This window comes from Sphaeramia orbicularis, chromosome 13 (genome assembly GCF_902148855.1).
Source record: "Sphaeramia orbicularis chromosome 13, fSphaOr1.1, whole genome shotgun sequence".
NCBI lineage: Eukaryota > Metazoa > Chordata > Actinopteri > Kurtiformes > Apogonidae > Sphaeramia > Sphaeramia orbicularis.
The window spans coordinates 22,739,362-22,762,514 of NC_043969.1; the positions used below are offsets into that span (position 1 = coordinate 22,739,362).

Below are 23,153 nucleotides of genomic sequence, written 5' to 3' on the forward strand. Positions count from 1 at the left end.
TTAAATAAGAAGGTGAGTCCAAACTTTTGCCTGGTAGTGTATTCATGATATTTTAGTTAATTATTCATCATGGAATTCCAGTCTGTTTAGTGTATTAGTAAGAAAAATATGTATGAGAAAGAATGACCGCTCTTTTGTTACAGAATTATACCTCTAACAGTACATGTCTTTGTGTGTAGCATAGTTAGCAGGTTAGCATAGCTGTTGAACCCCTGCCAAGGTGATGCCGTTTGTGGCCGTCGACATGTGCTGGTCCTACCTTTTAAAGTGTTGAATACAAAACAGACAATCTGAAGAAACCTGGTTCTTAAAATAAGCCAGCTCTAATACTGAAGAAAGAACACAGATTATATTTCTGGCATTTTATCAACAGCACTCTGAGTATTTAATATATTTATTGGCACTTGTTATCCTTAAAGAACTACCCACCTGGATTTTTAGTGAAACTACAGTAAGCTACTCCCATGACATCTGAGGTGGAAATATAATGACCAGTTTAGTTATACGCTTATTTGCCAGTAGCTGATGCCATACAGTGAAATTGGATTTACTAGAAAAAAACTTGAACACCTAGAAAAAGTCATTTTCTCTGTGTCACAGCCAGCTATTCATTTTGATTTCACTACGGATACATATAGTAGATGATGTCAGGCCAGGATCACTAGACTAGTGAGTTTATTCATTATCGAAATGCACCAAATTTGTAAAACATTAACAGATTACCCATTGAGAACCTTACTTTACACTTGTGACAATATTTATTGAGTACTCTGAGTGAGAAACATCTGAAAAAATCACCATGTTAATGAGTTGTACTGACACTTTTGGAGGGGCTGAAATTTTTCCCGTCGTGGAGAATACTACCAGCAAACTAGAAGAACTGAATTTAACTCTCATGTCTTACATTTGTACAGGGCTTTAAGCTCCATGTTGTATAAAATAATGCAGTTGAAAGTGATTGTGTTTATATGAATGATGTGTGAAAGGTGCATACTATGACTATGTGTACATGTTGGTATGCAGCACTAAATCATGTGTATTATTAGTTTGTCGGGACAAAGTTAGATGAATATAGTTTCAAATACTTGAGCTCTCTGAAGGTGCTATTTATTAATTATAGTCCCAAAGTAAAAGACACCAATAACCAGGTGTCCTGTTGGCTCAGTGGGATAAAACACCAACTTTCATCATCAGAAGTCTAAATGCCAAAATCTCTGGCATGTACCATTCCCTCTGTTAGTATATGCAGGGACAGAAAACTGTTGTAAAAATATCTTTAAACTTGTGGGGACATTGCTTATTCAATAAGATAAATAAAGCCGTCTGTGAGTATTCATTTAGTCAAATATTTGAAAATACCCATCTTCTATTTTGTCCTGACTTGAGCAGTAAAAAGGCACTGAGCTGGGTATAACTTTTCAGTTCTAAATGTTTTACCTGCGATGAAATGGCTGGATAGTTGTTTTTTTTATCATTTGCTGTGGGTGAAAAGCACAAAAGGCTCTAAGATCAGCTTAGTACCAGCGTTTTTGGCGTTTGTCTGTTAATGATCCTATTTCTTACATAGTTTCTCTTTGACTCTGCCTCTCACATGTCTCCCCCCATCCCCAACCAACTGGTCCCAGGTTGAAGGGTTGATGTTACAGGCAGCGGATGTTGAAGGTATGTTTGTAACACATGACATGACATAGAGACAGTTGGAAGGGGAGCTGTATTATTCTTCAGTAGGGGTCGTCCTTGCACAATAGGCCATGATGCACAGCAAACATTTGTGGCAATGTTGCCATCTTTGAATAGTAATTCACACAATTTCATTCCCCAGCACCCACTTTATCAGTGAAAGTGGATTTGTTCTATTTGCGCAATACAATTGCTAATGAGTGCAACACTGGTCAGACTGTAGAAATGGTCCCACTCCAGGTTTTGTCCAAACTTCTCTGCCTATAGACTGAGGTTTAGGTACCAGTCTGGAAGAAGACCTCTAGAAAGAACTTAACACCAGTTCTGGGCTGAGGACTCCTGCTAGATTATAAAGTTTTATATTAATGTTTCACCCCCGTCAGTAAAGTTCTCCTGGAAAGATTGCGTTCAGCCTCCATGAGAGACTGACTGTTATAAAGCATCTCTTCTTCAGTGGGGAATGTTGTGGGTTCTTTTCACCTTAGATGAGGAGCATGTATTGAGTTTCATTCATAAAGGACATCCCACAGGTGTGAATCCAAGTTTTCACTTAATGCTTTTGAACATCCCTAGACCCATGTCATCGGTCTCCTGCATGTTCCACAGGTTTAAATCCAGCCTCTCATAATGCATATCTAGGTTTCCGAGTCTCTGTTTTGAACTTACAAACTTGTTTCTCTTAGAAACATGGTCCCAATGCTGTAGGAGACTTTCCTCATAGAGGCTGGAGGGGCGGAGCGAGAGCTGGTCAATGATGCATGGCTGTGAGATGTCCCCGCCTCCAGGAAGTAACATGTCCCTGGAATCTCTTTGGGAAAATTCTCTGGGAGCTCAAGCCGCGAACGAGGGACAAAAGAAAAAGAGCGGTCATCTTTCAGCAACCTGTCAAGATGAGAACACAGCTTGATCTTAACAAAAGAATATTTTACTCAAAACCTTAACTGTTGTTTCCACATATTAAAAAGCAGCATGTTCAGTTAGTTTGGTTACTTACTGGTATGTTGTGGGACTAACATTGATGCACCGTGGATGGCTCCCAGATTCAAACTTGCTCGCCAGCGTCACATTGTTCCCAAATAGACAATAACGTGGCATTTTAACTCCAACCACGCCTGCCAGCACTGAACCTGTATGGATGCCTATTCGTAGCTGAACAGACATGGACAGAGAGACAACAGAAGCAGAAATTAAGCAGATATTAGGTGAAGTAGCTTTTCATTTCTATATCTATACTGACAAGTCACAAGTCCACGCATCAAACGAAAGGTCTGCATTAAATATTTTGTTTGTTTATATATGTATATAATTTTTTTTACCACAATGCCCATATTCATACAACTAAGTTATTTCATGTCATTTGATTGCCTGTCAGTGGTGTCATATATGCTAACATTAATAATTAACATTGTCTAAGTTCTCATTTGTCCAGGACATCATTCATCCAAGGTTTGTTTTCAAAGTTCAACTGTGCTGATTTTTTTTTGTTCTTGAAAACATTTCTCTCATCCAAGAGACTTCATCAGTTTTGTTCTTCGTCAGCAAGTAAAGTGTCAAATTAATATTCAACATTACATCATCAATATAACTTTCTCCCTTAATATTCACTACCCCGTCTGAAAACAAGACTAAGATGGATTTATTATCAACATCTGTGAACCTGTGCTACTTTGAAATTTCCATTTTTTGTTTTTGTTTTAGAATCATCTACTGGCAGATATTTTATATTGCACATTTAAAGCGGTACACATGGCTTATTGCAGGAATAAACACTTTCACAAGTGTGCTGCCTCATAAAACTAGAAATGCTGCTCTAGTTAGCCACACTTCAAACTAAGGCAAAGGTATTCTACTTCATATCCCAGTAAAAGAATAACTAAGCAACTGTGCTAAAATTAGCTCTCCTCACTGAAATAATGTTATTCATGTGCGTTCACATGCTGTCCACCTTATATCACAAAGGCCAGTCCTGTTTAGTGCAGACATTGATCCTCTGAGTTGTAATCGTACTGAAATAAACATACTTCCATACCAGTCTTTCTGCTATTATCTAATCTTAGCTCATGTGGAAACATTTTTTTAAATTGACAAAATTAAATCAAATAAATAATCTCCTGTTCCTAAAAGACATCACAGCACCCATAATCTGGCTAAAGCCTGAATCTATAAATGGCTTGAGGCAAAGCTATCCAGCCAATATTCGTCAGACCATTCCACTTCATGTCTATTTGGCCAACTATTGATTTTAGAAAGAACAGACATAGACATATGCTCTTACAAGGACGAAAAAACAGAGGAATCCAGTAGATTTCTAATGATCTGCTGGAGCATCTCATCGCCTAGGTAACCAACGCCACTGTGAGCATGCCAGCACACTGCAAGGTAGTCATGGCAACAACAGGCAATGGGGTAGTAAGGTAGAATGAGCATAGACAGACAGAAGGACAGAAAGAAAGACAATAGAAAGAGCAAGGCAAAAATAAACCTATAATTACATGGCAGAACCTTGACAGTCCAGGAGCAGAGATAAAGAAAATGAAGAGACAGCAAGTGAGAGAGTAAGGGCTAGTGGGTGCAAAAGTGTGACCTAATTTTGAGTTAAACTGCTCACAGATAGCTATAGACTTGTATGTTTGTCTCTACCACAGACAACCATTCACATACACATACAAACAAATCTGCATCCAGCGCCCACTCTCCCGCTTTATTCCTTAGTCTCAAAACACAGACACTGGAAACACTAATACACTCCACCCCTCCTTTTTGATATGAGTCAGCATCCACAGCACATGGCCCTCAGCAAACCAATCAGCAAATGGCGCAGCATCACAGATCACCAATCACATTCTACCCTTTGGGCAAGAAGAAAGAAAGATAGAAAGGTAAAGCTAGAAATCCAGAGCTTATTGTAAAGTCAGTGTTGGTGTATGTATACATGTTGTGAAAATAAGTCTTTTACAGTAATCCCCTAGACGTTTTTCAATCCAGAATGATAAGATACTGATGAATGTGTAATGTTACATAAACAGATGAAAAAATAACTAAATTCAGTGTCATTAAATGAAATTTCATCTGAACACAAGCCTTAAATCAGATAGCAGACAGGGTTCAACACAGAATAATGTGCATAGAATGATTTATGGTTAAAATTTCACTTGCTTCCTGTGTCATGGGATTGTCTTTAAAGTGGTTAATGGTTGATTCATGAACATTTAAACACCTTCATGTCACAACAGCAAACAGCATGCCACTGGCTCAATTTTCTGTAAAGACTGGAATGTGGAAAATGTAAATATATTAATGTTTTATGATTTGCTTTTATAGGCCCAACTCACTCAAACAAGCAGCACATTCAATTGTTTATGTCGGTGCATTTCTACTCAACATACAGACCTCTGTTATTCTAGACAATCTGTGTGAACTCAGGACTTGTAAAATCTTGCTGAATTGCTGCTGAATCATAATTTCTCCCTAAAATTTCTTATGTTGTTCAGGAAAAGCACCACATCTCTGATACCCACACCCGTCCCTACACTCCTGTGTGCACACAACATGCTACAGGCCTGAAATTAGAGCAGTAATATAAATGTTTAGTTCCTATACATCTATTTCTCTTGACCTTTAACTCCTCTATATTTTTCTCGATGTCCTCAGATCACTCTCATTGTTTCTCTCTCACACTAAACCTTTTTCACTCGCTTTCCTCGCGTAGAGCTCTCATGCTAGTTTGCATAACAGTGCAACACTGGCTGGAGTTGAGTGCACTCAGTGAAAAGCATTTATCATGCTGAAGTGTCAAATATCTCTGTAACACTCCTTAATTCCAAAATAAGGGGAACAGTGGAGAGTCTAACAGAGGGTGCAAAAAGGAGACAAGAAGTACATGGATAAAAACAAAAAACATCAAGTCAGAAACTGAGGAAGAAAATGAAAGGCGTGAATTAAATAGAGGGTGCAGCAGATTGAGAGAGTGAGAAGAGAGGAAGGAGCAGGGACAGATAAAGAGAGAGCAAGAGAGAGAGAGAGAAAATGGAGGAGCACGAGAGCATGCCAAAAATGCTTGGCAAGGCCTTTCTATTTTGAGACAAATGGACAATGTTAGGAGAACAGCAGCACACAGAACAGTGTCCTGTCTGTTATTCTGTAGCCTTAGACTTAGCTTCCCTCTCTCACACTGAAATACTGATGTGCTTTATCAAAACATCTGCAAACACACCAACTACTCTTGTAATGTTAAAGGACAAGATTTAATAGTTGTTTTACATCTTCTTAGTATGGATCAAGCCAATGTGTTTGAGTAGTTCTTCTGAGAATGCTCTCCTTGCCTCCTGTTGCAGTCAGCACCTAAAGCTATTCAGTCCTAAGACATAAACCAGGGCAGAAATACTTTGCACATAGAATATAAACAGATTATAGAAGGATGTAGTACATGCCTAAAATGGTTAGGGATATTTTTTAACAAACACAGAGCAGTAGCGCTGGTATTATTTTCACATATGTAACAATATATATTTATGCTAATGATTGTAACGACAGAAAATGTCACTTGTGCAACAGTGTAGGTCATGTATGTATTTTTGGACTTCTATCTTATACCTCAGAGCAGGATAAAACTTTCATTCTTGAGGCAATACTTTTGGGTCCTCAGTTGATATGAACCATCTCATTTACTCAAGTCTCGTCTATCTAGTTCACTGACAATCTGTGCCAAACTCAGATTCATTATGACACTGGCAGTTATCCAGAATCTATCACGGCAGCCTAAGAGTGATGGTTCACCTTGACAGAGCCCGGACTGAGGGTAGACAAAAACAAATCATGTCATGTGGTCCCTCATCGTTGCTGAAGAAGCTTAAGACCTTAATTCCTTCAGTTATGACTTTTACCTTGAATTCTTACTTAATATTTACTAGTTTTCCTTTTGGAAACGAGTAGCTTACTTTTCTTTTAAATGATGGAAAATGGTATATTAATAAAAAGTAGAACAGTCAACCTGTCAACGTGTACAATATCAGCAGTAGTTAGTGTGATGAAAGCTATTTATCACTAAAAACTGTTCCCAAACACACATCAGTAATCATCTTTGACCAGATGCAATAATTATATACTGAGTCCCAGTTACTTCATCTATCAATAATTTATCACATTGTCACAATCATTTCATGAGAAGAGGTAAAAATATTTTATTCCAGCTTTGAGGGCAACAGTGTAGTTGAATACAGTGCACACGGTTTTCTGTGACCCCTTGTGAATCAAACAACAACACAACAGAGTTTTCCACTAGTGTCAGTCAGGGAGAAGTTCAGTCATGGTTAGGAGTACTGACCATGAACCGCATCCATCCCTGTCTTTTCTCTACTGTCAACTCTAAAATAAAGGCACAAAACTCACAATAAATATAAAAAATGTCAGTCAAGCAGCCCTTGGGATGTTGAGTGACGAGAATATTCTGTTTAAAGTCCATGCACATACAGAAGCACCACACAAAAAGAAAAAACACACCTACAGTATATCCAGATATAGGAAACACAACATCACCTATATGTGACACTTTGAGCTATCCTCCACAATAAGTACACTTACATAAAATTAAAATGTTCTGTATCTCCTTCTTTTTGTGAAAGTGCGTTGAACTGAACCATCGATACAAAAGGCCTCAAATGTCCAAACTAAATGTTTGGTTCATGTCTAGAGAGATGGCTGAAAGCTGAAAGGAAGTTTCTGTTTCCACCATCATCCATCTGTACCTGTACTATGACAATCCAACAGCAAAACAGAGCAAAATGAATTAAAAAACAAATCCAATTGGTCAATAAAGTATTTGTTATCGCCACGGCAACAGCATGCTATGTAGTCTGTATTTCAGTAACCTTGATTATCAGTGTGCATTCAGATCAAGTTAATAATGCTAACAGTGATATACAGTACATATACTCAGAGCAAGAATAGGTAAAAATAGACAGAGACACAATCTCTCTTGTCATATTGCATTCAAACATAGACTTTCAACAGTTACATCCTGGAACTGCAGCATCCATGGTTTGACACTGACCAGATTCTACTACTTTCTATTTTTTTAATCTCTTGGATCAGTCTAGCTTCCTTTCAAGACTCTTAAACCAATCACGTTTCAGCTTTACAGAACAAAAAAAATATTGGATGAAAGAACAAATAAGGTGGGTCTTAACATCATCTATCCAACCCAGTGCTGGTTATGTAACTGATTCAGACACCCGTTGGTGAGGAATGAAAGAAAACTCACCTTGATAGGTTTCCCATCTGGTGTCAGCACTTCCTCTGACAGCTCCATCATCTTCAGAGCCATGTGAGCAATTGGCTTTGCATGACTATCAACCTTCTTATGAAGTCCTCCTGCCACACAGTAGGCATCACCTATTGTCTCAATCTGCATCAGAAAATGAGAGGAGAGGGAGACTTAGACACCAAGATTAGTAAATAGAAATGTGAGAAAATGATGATGTAACTCATACCAACTGAATACCTGGGATTACGTGTTAAAATTTTACATAGGATGATTAGATTCAGTATTATGTTGACATCATTCCAAATTAAATTAATGCACTGCAATCACACACGACTGTTTTTTTTTTGTTTTTTTTTAAAATAAAACTACATTTGTAAGTTTAATAAAAGAAAATGTAACCTTATGTATTTACATTGAATTATACCCAGGACAAGGCTTCATAGATATAAAAACAGTATGTTTTTGTTTTATTCATGAGGTATAATTTTAAGAACATTAGTCTGATGCATTTCATTCATGCTAAAAATATTCATACATTAAAGTGTTTATCATAAGTATTCACCCCCTTGGATGTTTTACCCTTTTATTGCTTTCATAAATCAATCATGTCAATAAAATTTGGCGTTTTTCACACAAAAATGTATTCGAAAAATTCTTTGGCAAATTGAAAACAGATTTCTACAAATTAATGTCAATGAAACAAACATGTATAAAGAAATATAATTGTTTGCATAATTATTCATTAAATTTAATGGTCTAATTTAATAGAGGTCCATCCAGTTGGTGCCAATAGTCTCACAATTAATGAAATGAGGATCACCTGAGTGGTGTGGGTATGTCTCAGGTGATTGAGGTATAAAACACCTGTGTGTGAAGGGTCCAGAGACTGAAACAATTATTTTTCTTTATATATTTTTGTTTCATTGACATTACTTTGTAGAAATCTGTTTTCACTTGACACATTATTTTCACATTAAATAGTTTTTCCAATAAATATTTGTGTGAAAAAGGCCAAATTTTATTGACCATGATTGATTCATGAAAGCAATAAAAGGGTAGAACATTCAAAGGGGTGAATATTTATGATAGACACTGTATATTTAGTCGTGAGAGTGGTGTAGTTAGGTGTGCATCTTAAGTTTTTAATGTAACAGTCATTCTAACAATTGTTGGGGGAAAAAAAAGAAAAAATACTGGAATCATTGTGGAAAATGCATATGGAATACTTGTTTTTTTACACTCCTTTGCATTGAAAAGAAATAATTCTTTGATATTTATCCTGATATTATCAGCACTGACTGATATGAAAATATGTAGCATTTAGCAAACCAGACAGTGGGATTATAGTTAAAACAAGCAGCAGCAGTAATGAAGTATGTTTTTTCCTGTTTAAGAATTAATTTCTGGCCAGACTAAAACTCATGTTTAAAAAAAATAAGGCAGAAAGAAAAGCAAACAAAAAGTGCCATAGATGTCATTTCATAAATGTCATGACCTTTTGAAGGGAAAGAGAGATAGCACAAGAGGAAAAGAGAAACTAAGTGGGAAAAAAGGAAAGTAGGAGACAAATGGTTTTCATTTAGGCTTTCCACAGGCTAAGTCATTCAGACAGTAACCATGACAATGGCAACATATGGGTGCCTCAGTCTCCACTCTTCTTGTGCTTTCTTTTACACATACACCTTCTCACATAAATCCACTTACATAAACTCAATCTCTCTGGCTACTGTTCTGTATCACTTCTTCCATGTATCTGTTACATGGCATTTGTGACAGCTAATGTAGCAGATAAGCAGATTTTTTTCTGGAAATTGGCAAAAATACGTAGGTTGAGCTGATAACGGTGAAATGAAAAGGTGGAATGATTAAATATGAGTGAAAACACAGAACTGATAAAAGGGAAGAAAGCAATAAAAAAGGGAAAGAAGATATACTTCAGTGGCTGTTTGCAGGCTCTGTTCTGTCAGATGGACAATACTGACACGTCTTTGTTAAGCTTCCACAGACAAGACATTAATCAGTTATTTTTCCACAACACAAGCACACTCGCACCCAGAGGAATATATATACTCACAAGAAAATCACTCATCCCAAACCACTGGTACTGCCACATAAACATTTTCAGGGATTGCCAGAGACAGAATAAAATAATACTATGTCAACAGTTCAGTCAACAAACATCTATACATTTCTGAGATAATGGAATGAGCATTTAAGGGAAAAAAGATTATTACAAAGGCAGACTGGTGAAGCGTCAACAGGATAAACTCTGTGGGATTAGATTTGAACCATTTTTCCCCTCTATTTAGCCAAGAACGTTCCATTGAGATACAAGATCTCCTCTTCCAAGAGGTCCTGATGTCCTGTGTTTTCCATTTCTCATCTGTCTTCTGTATTGTTACCTTCCAAGAAAAGCCCTGTGACTACTAGATTTACCATCAGTAATTTTTCTGATTCTGAGATCATTTAGCGTAGCTCCAAGCTGGCAATGTTAACTAGCCTTTACTGATGCTGGAAAAGATAAGCTGCTTTCCATGATAATGTTATTATGAGACTCAAGGGGGGATACTAAAGAGGGGACATGAATGTGCTTTAATTGGCTAATAAAGAACAACCAGTCTCACACCCGTAAAGCACATCAGTAGCAGCTCATGCTTCGCTCTGAACACCAGCACAGCAGGCATTAACACTGAGCAGTTTGGGACTGTAATTATAACATGATTTGTTTATCTATGTGTCTGCATGTCTTACTTTGTTTTGTTTGAATATACACAACAGCACAGCCTTGTGTTTGTGATGCTGCTGTCTACTGACCTTATAAACATCCAGGATGCCACACTGGTAGTCGAAGCGTGTGTACAACTCGTTCAGCATGGAGATGACCTGCATAGGCGTACACTGGGCACACACTGCAGTAAAGCCCACAATGTCCGAGAACAGCATGGTGACATCGTCAAACTTGCGTGCAGGCACTGGCTGACCCTGCCACAGTTTCTGGGCAACGTCACCGGGAAATATGGAGTAAAGGAGATCCACAGTTCTCCTCTTTTCTTCCTCCAGCGCCTGGTGTGTCCGCTCTAATGTGGCCTAGGTGAGGATGGGGACAGAAAGATTATGAATTCTGCTCTGCGTGCTTTGCTTTGATGAAGGCACTGATGACAGTGATGCTGAGATGTGGGAGTACTGCACCAAATTAAAACTGCTGGAGCATGCAAATGTATTTATGCATTAATTTGATTTATTTTTGATTGTGTGTATCTGCATATGCTTATTTGTGTCTGTAGGCGTGATTCTCTATGCCAAGTCTGTTTGATGCGGGGCTGTGGCATTGTTCTTGCTGGCAAGTCGATTAAAATATGGCTATTTATAACAGTGGCCTGAGGGGGTAGTTCCAGTGAGAAAGTGATGCAGTGAGGAGATACGAGGGACTTGCTCAAGGGTACTTTGAAACTAAATTATAAGAGCAAGTCCCAGATGCCAGGTTCTCATTGCTAATGTGGTTTTTAGCAGGCGATGTTGAGATTTAACTGGTCAGTACAACTGATGCATTAGATTTAATGCAGTAGCTCAGCAAAGACAATGAAAGACCAAGCAGCAAATAAAGATTTACCAGTTAAATAAACAAAAAAAACCCAACAACTTAATTTCTCAATAGTGAGGCATATATATAGTATATTAGTACATAGATACACTGGTATTGGCCTAATATCAACCTTAATGACTTAAACTGGCTATTTTCAAATAAGACGACATTCACCAATACAGTAGCTAGTGTTTATCTGTTGTGAGATGTAAAGGTTGTTTCAATAAATTTGTGCTAGTGAATCTGTGCTCCTTCAAAGACAGTGTGATGAAGGCTTGATGAAAGCTTGATAATTGTTATATTTGAAGATGTCATTGTTTCCTTGTAACAAAATGAATAAATAACAAAAGCTAAATATACACACAGTGAATATCAACACATGCTTATTTCCCAGTAATGACTGACCAGCCTTAACAACTGAAGTTCCCTCAGTTCAGTTATTCTGTAAATACATCTTTAAACAGTTATTAAATCCACTATTCTACCTTTAACTTATCCATCCTCTTCTTCAGGCCATCTTGAGCTTTGGCCTGTTCTCCCACCAAGATAACATCCCTTGTGGCATCATGAATAGGGATGTCTGACAGATGGAGGCCCCTGCCCATCAGCTCCTCCAACTTATCAACACGTGGCGAGCCCAGAAACATCAGGGAGCATGACTCCGGAACATGGATCATCTGACCCTTCAACTCCATGACCTGAAACAGAGAAGAGTGGGGATTAATTCAGATAAATAAGGATGAAGTCAATTTTTCATTTATTATAGATTTAAATTCTGATGAAATTACATAAAAAAATATCAATTCTGATTAAAGCCATGGTAGCAACACACAGATTATAGACAGAAAGCCAGAGGATGGCTACATAAATTATGTATTGTTAGTTAACCATCTGTAGCCCACCCTACATAAAAATGTCACATAACAAATAAGCAAAAAGCTACTTGTTCTTTGATCTCTGTGTTATGCCATAGTGGGACTGTTCATTGGCTCAAAGCAGTGGTGGATCATATAACCTAATGCATTTTTTAATTTGTAATATTATAATACACATCATTAGAAGACAAGCATGACATTTGTATCATAAGTCAGCATACACTCACATATTGCAGATGAACATATATGCTGTTCTACTTGCTATTCACACAGTGTTGTACATACTGATAATTTCAGCAGGAACATAATTTAGTTGGTATGCTGAAGTTAGGCCTTATATATTCAGTCAGGTCAATAAGTATTTGGACGGTGACACAAATTTTATGATATCACCTCTGACAATGGAGTTATTCTGAATAATTTGTAAAGGTTAATGCAATATTTTTGTTAAACCTCTTGACCTGAAGATTAATCTCAGCATTTGTTACATCTCGGTTGCTTCATTTTGTACCCACTGTGGCGGTGTACAGAGCCAAAACTACAAAATATGTCTTTTTCTAAATACTTAAGGGCCTCATGGCACAGTATGTGTATGCTTACCTATATTGGACATGCATTGTACTATCATCACAATAATGTCACTGGTTAGACCCCCATAGGCATCTAGATGCTCCTGAACCACAAATATGACCATTTATATGCTGACCAAAGATTAAATACTTTTAATGATAAAGAGACATGTGTTTTATTGTGATCTTACTACCATTTGATATCTTGTTTAGTGTGTTATCATATTGTATATAACTATACAGCTGTGATCATTTACTCAAGGACTGGTTCTTATTAACAGTACACCAGTCACATTTCTATACCTATTCTTTCCATTTTCACAAACAACACTGTGCTCATTAGCCCAGCCTACCTCACAAATGATTCCATCAATATTTATGATACTTGATTGGTATATTCTCTCAGGTAATTTTTTGTAATTACAAAATAATCATATTAAAATCGCCCGTTCAAGCTGGTTTTGCTCATTATAAGAGATGGATATCATGTCTGTCTGTCATTTTTTCATCAGTACTGCATTGTTATGCTAACTACCTGCAAAATGTGAACAAAATATCACTAAATACCCTATGTTTTGCTCAAAAGCATTTACTTACACAAAGACAGATACAGTGTGTGAAGGATCTGCTGAACATCAATAATACAGGCAATGACCACCTTGTATTCCATGCAAATACAGAGGAGTGTTTGAGATGGTCATGTATGACATATTAACAAGGGGAATGTCCAGTAAAGAAAACAGATTGAATATGACTCTTGGCTCTTTCATGATGTTAACTCTCATCATTTGAAGCCCAGTGGATAAGCCACTCTCATCACTCTGCAAAATTTCACTCCTTCACCTTGTTGTTTCTTTTTTTTCTCAATTTCTCTTAGTCCTCTTTCTGCATCTTTACCTGCCTTTCCATCCTACCTTCCTCTCTTTCCTTCTCTCCCTCTCTGTGCTCTTCTTTCTGTCTCTTTCATCCCTCCTCTCTCTCTGTCTTCCTCCATAGTGTCAGATAGATTATTCCGCCAGTGAGCACACTGCAGCCCTGTTTTATTTATAGCACAAGGCTCTCCTAGGTCTGCATAATACATACAGTCTACATCTACACACACACACACACTATTTATCTTCACACTAATACACAGGATACACCTCAACAGGGACACACACATACCCCCTACGTCTGTTTTTTTTTTTTTCCTGAGAAACACTGACTTACAGATGACAAACATATACACAAACATATGAGCACATATGCAATCTACAGCCCAGAGGCTCTGAGTTCAAGACCCACCCACATCTCTGCAACACAGCGTCCTCAAATGAAAGAAGTATGCATTACTGATTGACAGGCTCAACACTTTAATACACACAGAGGACAGCACACATACGCAAATCTGCACAACTCTAGCAACCAATGTTACAATCGTTCCACATGCGTATGCCTCACATTTGCATAGTGCTGTTGTAATATCACATAAAATTTTAAGAAATTTTAATTACAGTACCCCTGCTAACAACTCACAAACACATGTACACCCATTTATGTACACACAACAGAAGTTGCATTTAGTCAGAGGATGTGAGCTGCTGTTTCCAGAGGTTGTGTCTGCTTGGGTGGGAGGTCCCACATGCCTGACATACTAACAATCATCTCCATGGAAACAGGAAAATCAGGAAAGCCAGATACAACATCAAAGAAGGATAATGCTTCCTTCATATGTATGAACACAAGAAACACATGGAAAGTTTGTAATAAAAGGATAAATTCAGATAAAGCTGTTGTCACAAATTACTCTATCTTTCAACAATAACTCTGATTTGAGAAAAATTGGGTCTTATTTTTAGCCAATTCTTATTATAGCAGCTGGCAATAGTTTCATCTCACAAGGCAAGAAAGTTGGGATTTCATTTCATTGTTCCCCTTCATTTCACATCAAATCTCTGTAATTAAGTTGGTGAATAAAATGTTGGTATTAAAAATAGGCATCACAGTCAAATCTATAAAAATAATGCACAAGTTATAATGAATGACAGTTACATTCTAATTGTATATCGATATAAAAAAACATTAACTTAAAACTAAATTAGTGATTAAAAGATTTTTTTGTGCTTTAAGACAGGTGTCATTTGGATTTTGGACAAAAAGTTGTGATTTAGTGACAATTAAATGTTTATTTTAAAATATGTTGTGTGGGATAATGTGCCCTATGCTACCATCTGAGTCACTTTACTGCACATTTTTGTTATCTCTGTACGTGGGATGCCCCGGAGTGCAGCCAATAACCAGGGCTATATCAAGCTCTCCGAGAGAAATAATACAGAATTCACCAAAGGCTGAATTCATGGCTTTACTGGTGGTTATTGAACAACATTGTTTTGTCTTTTTGCAAGAATGTACAGTAAGTTTAAAAGTACCACTGCTTCATCACCTCATACTCTTGGTGTCTGTTTCTGTTTCCATGTCACTTTCATTTTCTGTATTACTCTGCCACAAACGCAAACACACATAATGATACACATACAGACATAGAAATATACATGTACACACAGAGACACACATCCCTGGAGGCAATTGTGTTGGCCTACTTGTGCGTCTCTGTTTAACTCAGCACTCTCCTCTCCTTCTGCCTGCATCTCTGTCATCACAGCGCAGAAGAAGACGAAGCGCGTGAAGGAAGGAAGAAGGAGAGGAGAGAGGAAGATATTCATAAAGAAAGAGGGGGGAGGGTGTACAGTAGGAGAAACACTGAAAAACATGAGGTTGGAAGACTGAAACAAAAAGGAGAATACCTGAGATGTAGGATTGTAGTTATAGTTGGATGGAGAGTAGGAAAGAATAATATGAGCAAAAGAAGAACTGAAAGAAAAAAATAACAGTACGACTTGAGACACTTGAGTAAAGTATGCATGTTAATTTGCAGATTAATATTATCATCTGAACAAAATAAAAGTAATAACCTATGATGTGTCCTCTACAGTGGCAGTGACTCCTCTTTGTAGCAGGACACAAGTTGTTTAGCATCAGGCTGCAGCAGTAAAACCACAGAAAATGATATATATTGGAAAGTTTTTAAAGGTTCAGCCCCTCTAACATTAATTTACACAAATCATTTGGGTTTTTAAAAAAAGGTTATACTGGGGTCACAGATGACTGAAAAAAGTTCATGAAGGCAAAAAATTAGCCTGGCCAACCATCCATCTTGCTCAATGAGAGATCCGTCTGGAACTGCAGAGCTTGAATATGAAGGCAGGACTAACAGGTGCAGAGTGAACCAATCACAGATAAGACAAACGTGATGCTTTTGTCAGAGAAACTTGAGAATACAGGGTGTAATCGGTAATTCAATCCTTATTTCTCAATCAAGTAAACAACTGACAACAGTTTTAAAGAGATTTGTGGACTTGGAACTGACTTTCACTCGTGACAAAAAGAAGTCGGTATGTATGACATTGCAAAACACCTGCCCCCCCAGACTTGTGATTGGTCGGTATAGAATAGATTGTGCATATTTCACAGCGAATGGCCCAATTCCACACTGTTTTCTCAGTACTGAATACACTGAGAAAAGCGGATGGCTGGCCAGGCTAGCAAAAATTGTATTCTTTGTATTCATCTGTATATTAACTACTCACATACACATCAGAATTATACCATATTCACTTTATCTAGACCAATGAGAGGCCTCTGTTGGTAATAGTTACAGTAATTCAACACATTCACCCACAATGGGATGTTGAAGCTATCAACATGCAGCTACTTCAAGGTCTCTAATATTGGAAAATATCACCATGAGCCATTCTTTTAAAAACCTTGACAGAACAGAATTAACTATTCTTCTCCTTTGTCAAGACTCCAGTGATTAAAAATTTCTTTCTTAATCTGGTTAAAGTCCCTTAATCAAACTTGTATTCTAATAAAACCATATTAATTAAGCCTTAAAAGTTGCTATCCTTTGGGCTACATGACTCCAGGTACTAGTGTCAATGTCTAAACATTTATGCATGATAGGGTTTGTGTTACTGCACAGACACATAAATGCTGCTGTGCCTTAAAATAGTAAGACCTGAGCAACACACACCGTGATGTGCATTTTCACATAGTTAAATGTACAGTTCAGGTCGGTATTGCCATAGGCAACAGGAAGCTGAGGGCAGATGTTAAGGAGAAAAGAGAAAGGAAAGAAAACACTTGAAGGACCAGAGGTTGAAACAGAGGGAGAGTAGGGAAAAAGCAGAAGAGACAGCAGGGGGATAATGATGTACTGGACTTGAAAAATGGAAAATAGGAAAGAAAGAGATGGAGCAAAGGATAGCAGGAGGTGGAACGGACAGCTAATGGGTTGTCTTTTGTAAGCAGACTATGGCATATCAACAGACTCTCATTTGCATGAACAAGCACTGAGCAGCAAAGAGTCAATGAGTTAGCCCCTCTCATCCTTCTTGGTCTCTCGTAAATGTACACACACACACAAAATGCTGCAATTCTCTTATCCTCTCAGACCCTGACTATATGCAGCACCACTCTTACACCAAGTATTCACAGTAAAACATATACACAATCACATCCACATGTTAACACACAGAGTGTAGCTGAGATAAACACACAAAATACAACAATGCATTTGATGTCCTTGTAACAGACTGTATCAGAGGAAAGACTCAGCAGGAGCTTTAAAATGCAGGTGACACATACAAAGAGACACAGTAAATGAGATTGTATGACACATTTTGTGACGTAAGAAAAATCATATTGTGGCTGGATAAGAGTATTCATTTGATTACTAGCTCTTACATCAAATATCACTTTCCGGGGAGTGAAATTTGGATAGAGAGTAGAGACAACAAAACTCCAAATGACCCCACAACCACAAACAGTCATGTACATTTCATAAATATTTCCCTTTTAGATTTCAAGTCTAAATAGGCTCATACAGTTCAGTCGACATATAAACAGTAATGCTGTAAATGCTACCCACAGGTGCTACATAATACAGGATTAACATTCAGCAGGAGGACATCACAAAGCTGTCCTCTCAAACAGAGCAGGCACATCGCTGTTTTTTCATCGCTGCAACAGTGAGGACTTCCAGATGCATAAACCCCGAGTTACATGACTGTTGGTAAACTGTCAAAACTGTATAGTAAAGGTATAGTGGCCATTTTAGGAGAGCTCACACTTCACCAATAAAAAAGAGTTTATGTTGAGCTTAACTCATAAAGACCGAAACATCCACCTTTAATCTAAACCATCTCCTGATGCAACTGTTTAAAACCTGCTAATCCATTAATCCTATCATTCCATGTAAATAATTGGTGTAAAATACAGTTTGTCATCTTTTCATGGTCATCAGATATGACCCATTTGGATGTTCAAAGGCTCCGTAGTTACAGTGGAAACACCGTCATCTTCTACAACATTGATTCACCAGTAAACCCATGGAGTTGGATCAATGACAGTGGATGGACACACTGGTTTATTTTCAGTTAATGAGAGACTGGACTGAAAAAGTCACTTTTTCTTCAGTTTTTTTTTCTGTTTTGATATAAAACCCTTAACTTTACTCTAATCTTTTATGAACATCTACATGATCAGTGAATTCAATACGGGAAAATAAGACAGAAGATAATATTACAATAAATGGTGATAAAACACTTAAGGAAGGCTAAATATAGAGAAAAATTCATTTTAGAACTGCCACAAATGTCACACTGGGTCCTTATGGGTTAAGGGAGTCATTCGTGAAGGTGATTTTGTTCTTAAAAGAACAGTGTCAATATAACATTTACCAGATTAAAAAAACTTCTATTTTGTTTATTACTAGTGTTGTTCCTGTGCCTGTTTCTCCTCCTTCCTTGTATTTCCATTTACTCTCAAAGAACTCTCTAGTGAGCAAACAACCCATCACAGCAGTGATATATCAGGAAACAGATCAAAGGTGGTGCTTATGTTAAGATTCCCTTTGTACTCAGATACAGGGAGCACACGCAAGCAGCATGCCTTACAAATGCAATACAGTCATATTTGTTATGTAATGAGTATGACACTGCAGGATTTGAACCATTTAATGGCCCCTCAAAGCATCCTTCACTCTGCAGTCCTTTCTGACTTGACTTAAATCTCCTCATTAACTTTCCTATTGATTAAAAACAGATAAATGAGAACTCAATCAGCTACACAGCAAAGAAGGATGCTTCTGTGCACATACAAAGTGCCATATTATTCACATCTGCTAAAAGAAAGCTATACTTTGATGTAATAATACCCCACACACATACTAGGCCTTTTGGTGACCATGAAAATTATCTTACTCATGCAAACCAAAAGGATGATTCTTTCACCTGAAGAGTCTGATGACTTTGGGGTGTTTAAAGCAAATCCATCACTACTATGGAGACAAGTGTTGTTCTCACTGACTTTCTGTCTTATTTATCTTATAATTTTAAGAGAAATAAAATGCCTGATAAACAATTAGTATTAAACAGATACATACACTTGTTAAGGCAAGTATTCCAGCCAATCACATGGCAGAAACTCACTGCATTTAGAACTGCTTAAGGCCAAATCAAGCATTGGAATGAGGAAAAAAGGCCATTTAAATAATTTTATATATGGCATGTGTGTTGGTGCCAGATGGGCTGGTATGAGGACTGAAACAGCAGACCTATTGGGATTTTCATGCATAACAATCAAAGATTTACAGAGAATAGTATAAAAAAGAAAAAAGATCTTGGGAGAATCTGTGTGAAAAAGCCACGATAATGGCAGAGCTCAGAGTAACTTGCATAACCAGTCATTACAAAAAAAATGCATGCAGAAGAGTCACCGAACACACAAACATGTCAAACCTTGAAGTGAATGGGTTACTTTCATTCTTTCCTTCTTTTTACAAACTGAGCATCATCTGAATGCCACAGCCTGTCTGAGTATTGTTTCTAACTACATTGATATAAAAGGAGACAGGAAGTGTGCTCTCCTGAGACAAAACAATAGCATCCCCATCTTAGGAGGGGCAAGTCAGAATGGTCTCTTGTGTGAACCCAGAAATGTAAATAAAAAAATAAAAAAATAAGAATGATTTTACATTTGATACATTTGAAGATTATGCTATATTGACTCAGATGTTCGTATCTCTAAATCAGGTGTAAATTAAGTTGACAGACAAGATAAATGTACTATTAATCAAGAATCTGACACTTGGACAGTGGTGTGCACCGGGGGGGGGACAGCCTTGTGAACCCTTCGTGGCTCAATTGTTGAAAAACAGGCGGCCTAAAGCGCCCTCTTGGGAGCCAAAACACGTACTAAAGTGCCCTCTTGGGAGCCAAAACATGTGGTAAAGTGCCCTCATGGGAGCCAAAACGTGCCCTCTTGGGAGCCAAAACATGCGCTAAAGTGCCCTCTTGGGTGCCAAAATGCGTGCTTAGGTGCCCTCTTGGGAGCCAAAATGCACCCTTAAGTGCCCTTCTGGTTAGCAAAAATACAACTGCCCTTTTGGGTGGCAAAAATGCATCCTAAAGTGCCCTCTTGGGTGCCAAAACGTGCTATTAAGTGCCCTCTTGGGTGCCAAAATGTGTGCTAAAATGCCCTCTTGGGTGCCAAACATGCTACAAAGTGCCCTGCTGGGAGCCAAAACACACTATAAAGTCCCTCTTGGGAGCCAAAACGCATGCTTAGGTGCCCTCTTGGGAGCCAAAATGTACCCTTCAGTGCCCTTCTGGTTGGCAAAAATACAACTGCCCTTTTGGGTGGCAAAAACGCATCCTAAAGTGCCCTCTTGGGAGCCAAAGCGTATGCTGAAGTGCCCTCTTGGGAGCCAAACGTGCACTAAAATGCCCTCTTGGAAGCCAAAAAGCATACTAAAGTACCCTGTTGGGAGCTAAAACGCATGCTAAAGTGCCCTTCTGGTTGGCACAATACACTAAATTGCCCTCTTGAGTGGAAAAAACCACACTAAACTGCCCCCATCGCTAGTTAAAACATAATAAACTCCCTCTTGGGAGGCAAAAACATGTGCTACAATGCCCTCCTGGTTGGCCAAACACACTAAATTGCCGTCTTGGATGGAAAAAACACTAAACTGCCCTTTTGGGTGAAACTCCAGAAGACTATTCGGACCAAGAAATACTATGAAATTACTATGAAATACTAAGAAACATTACTGTTACAATGACTTTTGTGTTTGGCCCTTTTTTGATCTATATTGAGCCAGAACTATATCTCACAGAACCAGTTTGGATTATCTGGTGCTAATATGGTGTTAAAATGCACTAGAATACAGGAAATGGCATCTACGTAATTGAAAATTTTCTGCAGGAGGACCCCCAGACCCCCCAGGTATTTATTTCCTTCATACATCCATGTCTTTGTGTGTTCTTCACAGTCCAACGTTGAATCTACACAGTTCTTGTACATGCTTATCCTAACAATGACTTTTATTTTTTCTTGAGTAGTCTGACTAGGTTGTCTGTTTTAAGGCTATATAATGTGCCATTTGTAGATACAGACATGCCTAAAGTGCCCTCAAAAACACACAGAACACGCAGTACCCTCTTCAGTGGCAAGAACGTACTGTATGTGCCCTTTGTTTTCTTTTCGTCCCTGCCCTTCAAAAAGTCTGTGCACGCCACTGAACTGGGAAGCTTGTTAATGCAAGTCTCGGTGTGCGGATTTCCCCCTCCGAGGTGACAGTGACTTTGGGACAATTCACACTATGCTTTACCACCTCTCTTTTCTATATGTGGCTGATCATGTCCATCCCTTTATGACCACAGTTTATTCATCTTCTAATGGTCACTTTAATCAGGATTACAAAACTCATGTCATTTCAGACTTGTTTCTGAGACAGGTCATGAATCAGGTCATTGTGTTCACATTCACCAGTCAAACCAGTGCAGCACTTTGGATTTGATGGAGCAGCAGATGCATTATGAGGCTACTGCGCACAAATCGGCAGCAACTGTGCAGTGCTATCATGTCAACAAGATGCAAAACCTCTGAGGATTGTTTCTTTGTCTATGGACTGAAAAGTGACATATGGGAAGTTTACAAAAAACTGGATAGTGTTTGTGCGTTTTACCTTTTGTATTGTGTACATGGGACATCCAGTAAGTGTATCTAGATTTTTAAATGTAGTAAAACCTGGACAACTGTGACTTCTGTTAGATGAGGGCAGTGAGACAAAGACAATATGAGTTGTATAAGGTCATAGGAAGAGGTGGTCTGAGGGAAGCATGATGCACAAGATGATGCAATGTTTGTAAGAGTGCAGTGCATCCTGTATACACTCCCCTACGTTCCCCACAGTAAGCACAGAGAGAAAAGAGAGATAGGTGTGATTTGACCTTTTCAGTAGGTCTTTGGATGGCTCTTGCACAGCCCATGTCCCTGGGCGAACACAAGGAAAGAAGTCAAACTGAAACTCCACAACAGACCACTCAAATACACACACAAGAAAGCACTGGGGAGTGTGGCCTCTTTACCTTGGCCTGTCGCCTTGTCTCGTTGCCCTTTCTAGTGAAAATGTCAGCCCATCCCTCTCATTCTCCCCCCTTTTTTTCTGCTTCTCTGCCCAGGTAACACAAGATTCACAGGACAAAAATTAAGACAACAACTGACTCTCTACTCTGCTCTACAAACATATACTTAACAGATATCTAATCTGCCAGATTTATGCCGCCTGGAGGTGGAAACAGTGTCAAACCTAAACTTCAGCAGGTTTGGTCAACAGTGACACACCCAGGAGGGAAAAAAACAGAGTCGCATTAAAACCACAGTGAAAATGAGGAGTGGAGGAAGACGGTAATTAAAACACACCATCACAGATACTTTAGAAAACATTCCCTAACTCTTGTGTATTCACAGATTTACTTGCAATCTTGTGACTACAGATCTGTACCATATATATTTTATATTCTGCATTTAAATCTACATTTTTATATTTGCTCTAAAATTAGCTATAATAGTTCTTAATATGCAAAACTAACTACTGCAAAATCTAATTTGCTTAGGTAAAACAGTAAAAAGTAGAATCAAAATTTGTTTTACTATTGAACACTAACAGTCAAAATGAAAGGGGTGGATAGAAAGACTGATGAAAGAGTAGATATTTGATGTTGCCTTATTTGGTGTTTTTTCAATTTTTGATGGAAATCCATTCTAAATTAATTTACTGTATTAACACATAATAAAAC

General features: G+C 38.1%; 1 protein-coding gene across 1 annotated transcript in view; it reads right to left on the minus strand.

Annotated features, from left to right (window-relative positions):
• Positions 1-233: 233 nt before the first annotated feature.
• Positions 234-23,153, minus strand: part of gucy1a2 (guanylate cyclase 1, soluble, alpha 2) — a 37,091-nt gene continuing 14,171 nt past the window's right edge. The window contains exons 5-9 of the mRNA XM_030151868.1: positions 12,011-12,223; positions 10,757-11,029; positions 7,940-8,083; positions 2,675-2,829; positions 234-2,562 (exon numbers count right to left, since the gene is read on the minus strand). Coding sequence (XP_030007728.1) covers positions 2,343-2,562; positions 2,675-2,829; positions 7,940-8,083; positions 10,757-11,029; positions 12,011-12,223 — 1,005 coding nt within the window. The 3' untranslated portion in view covers positions 234-2,342. The remainder of the gene's footprint in view (positions 2,563-2,674; positions 2,830-7,939; positions 8,084-10,756; positions 11,030-12,010; positions 12,224-23,153) is intronic.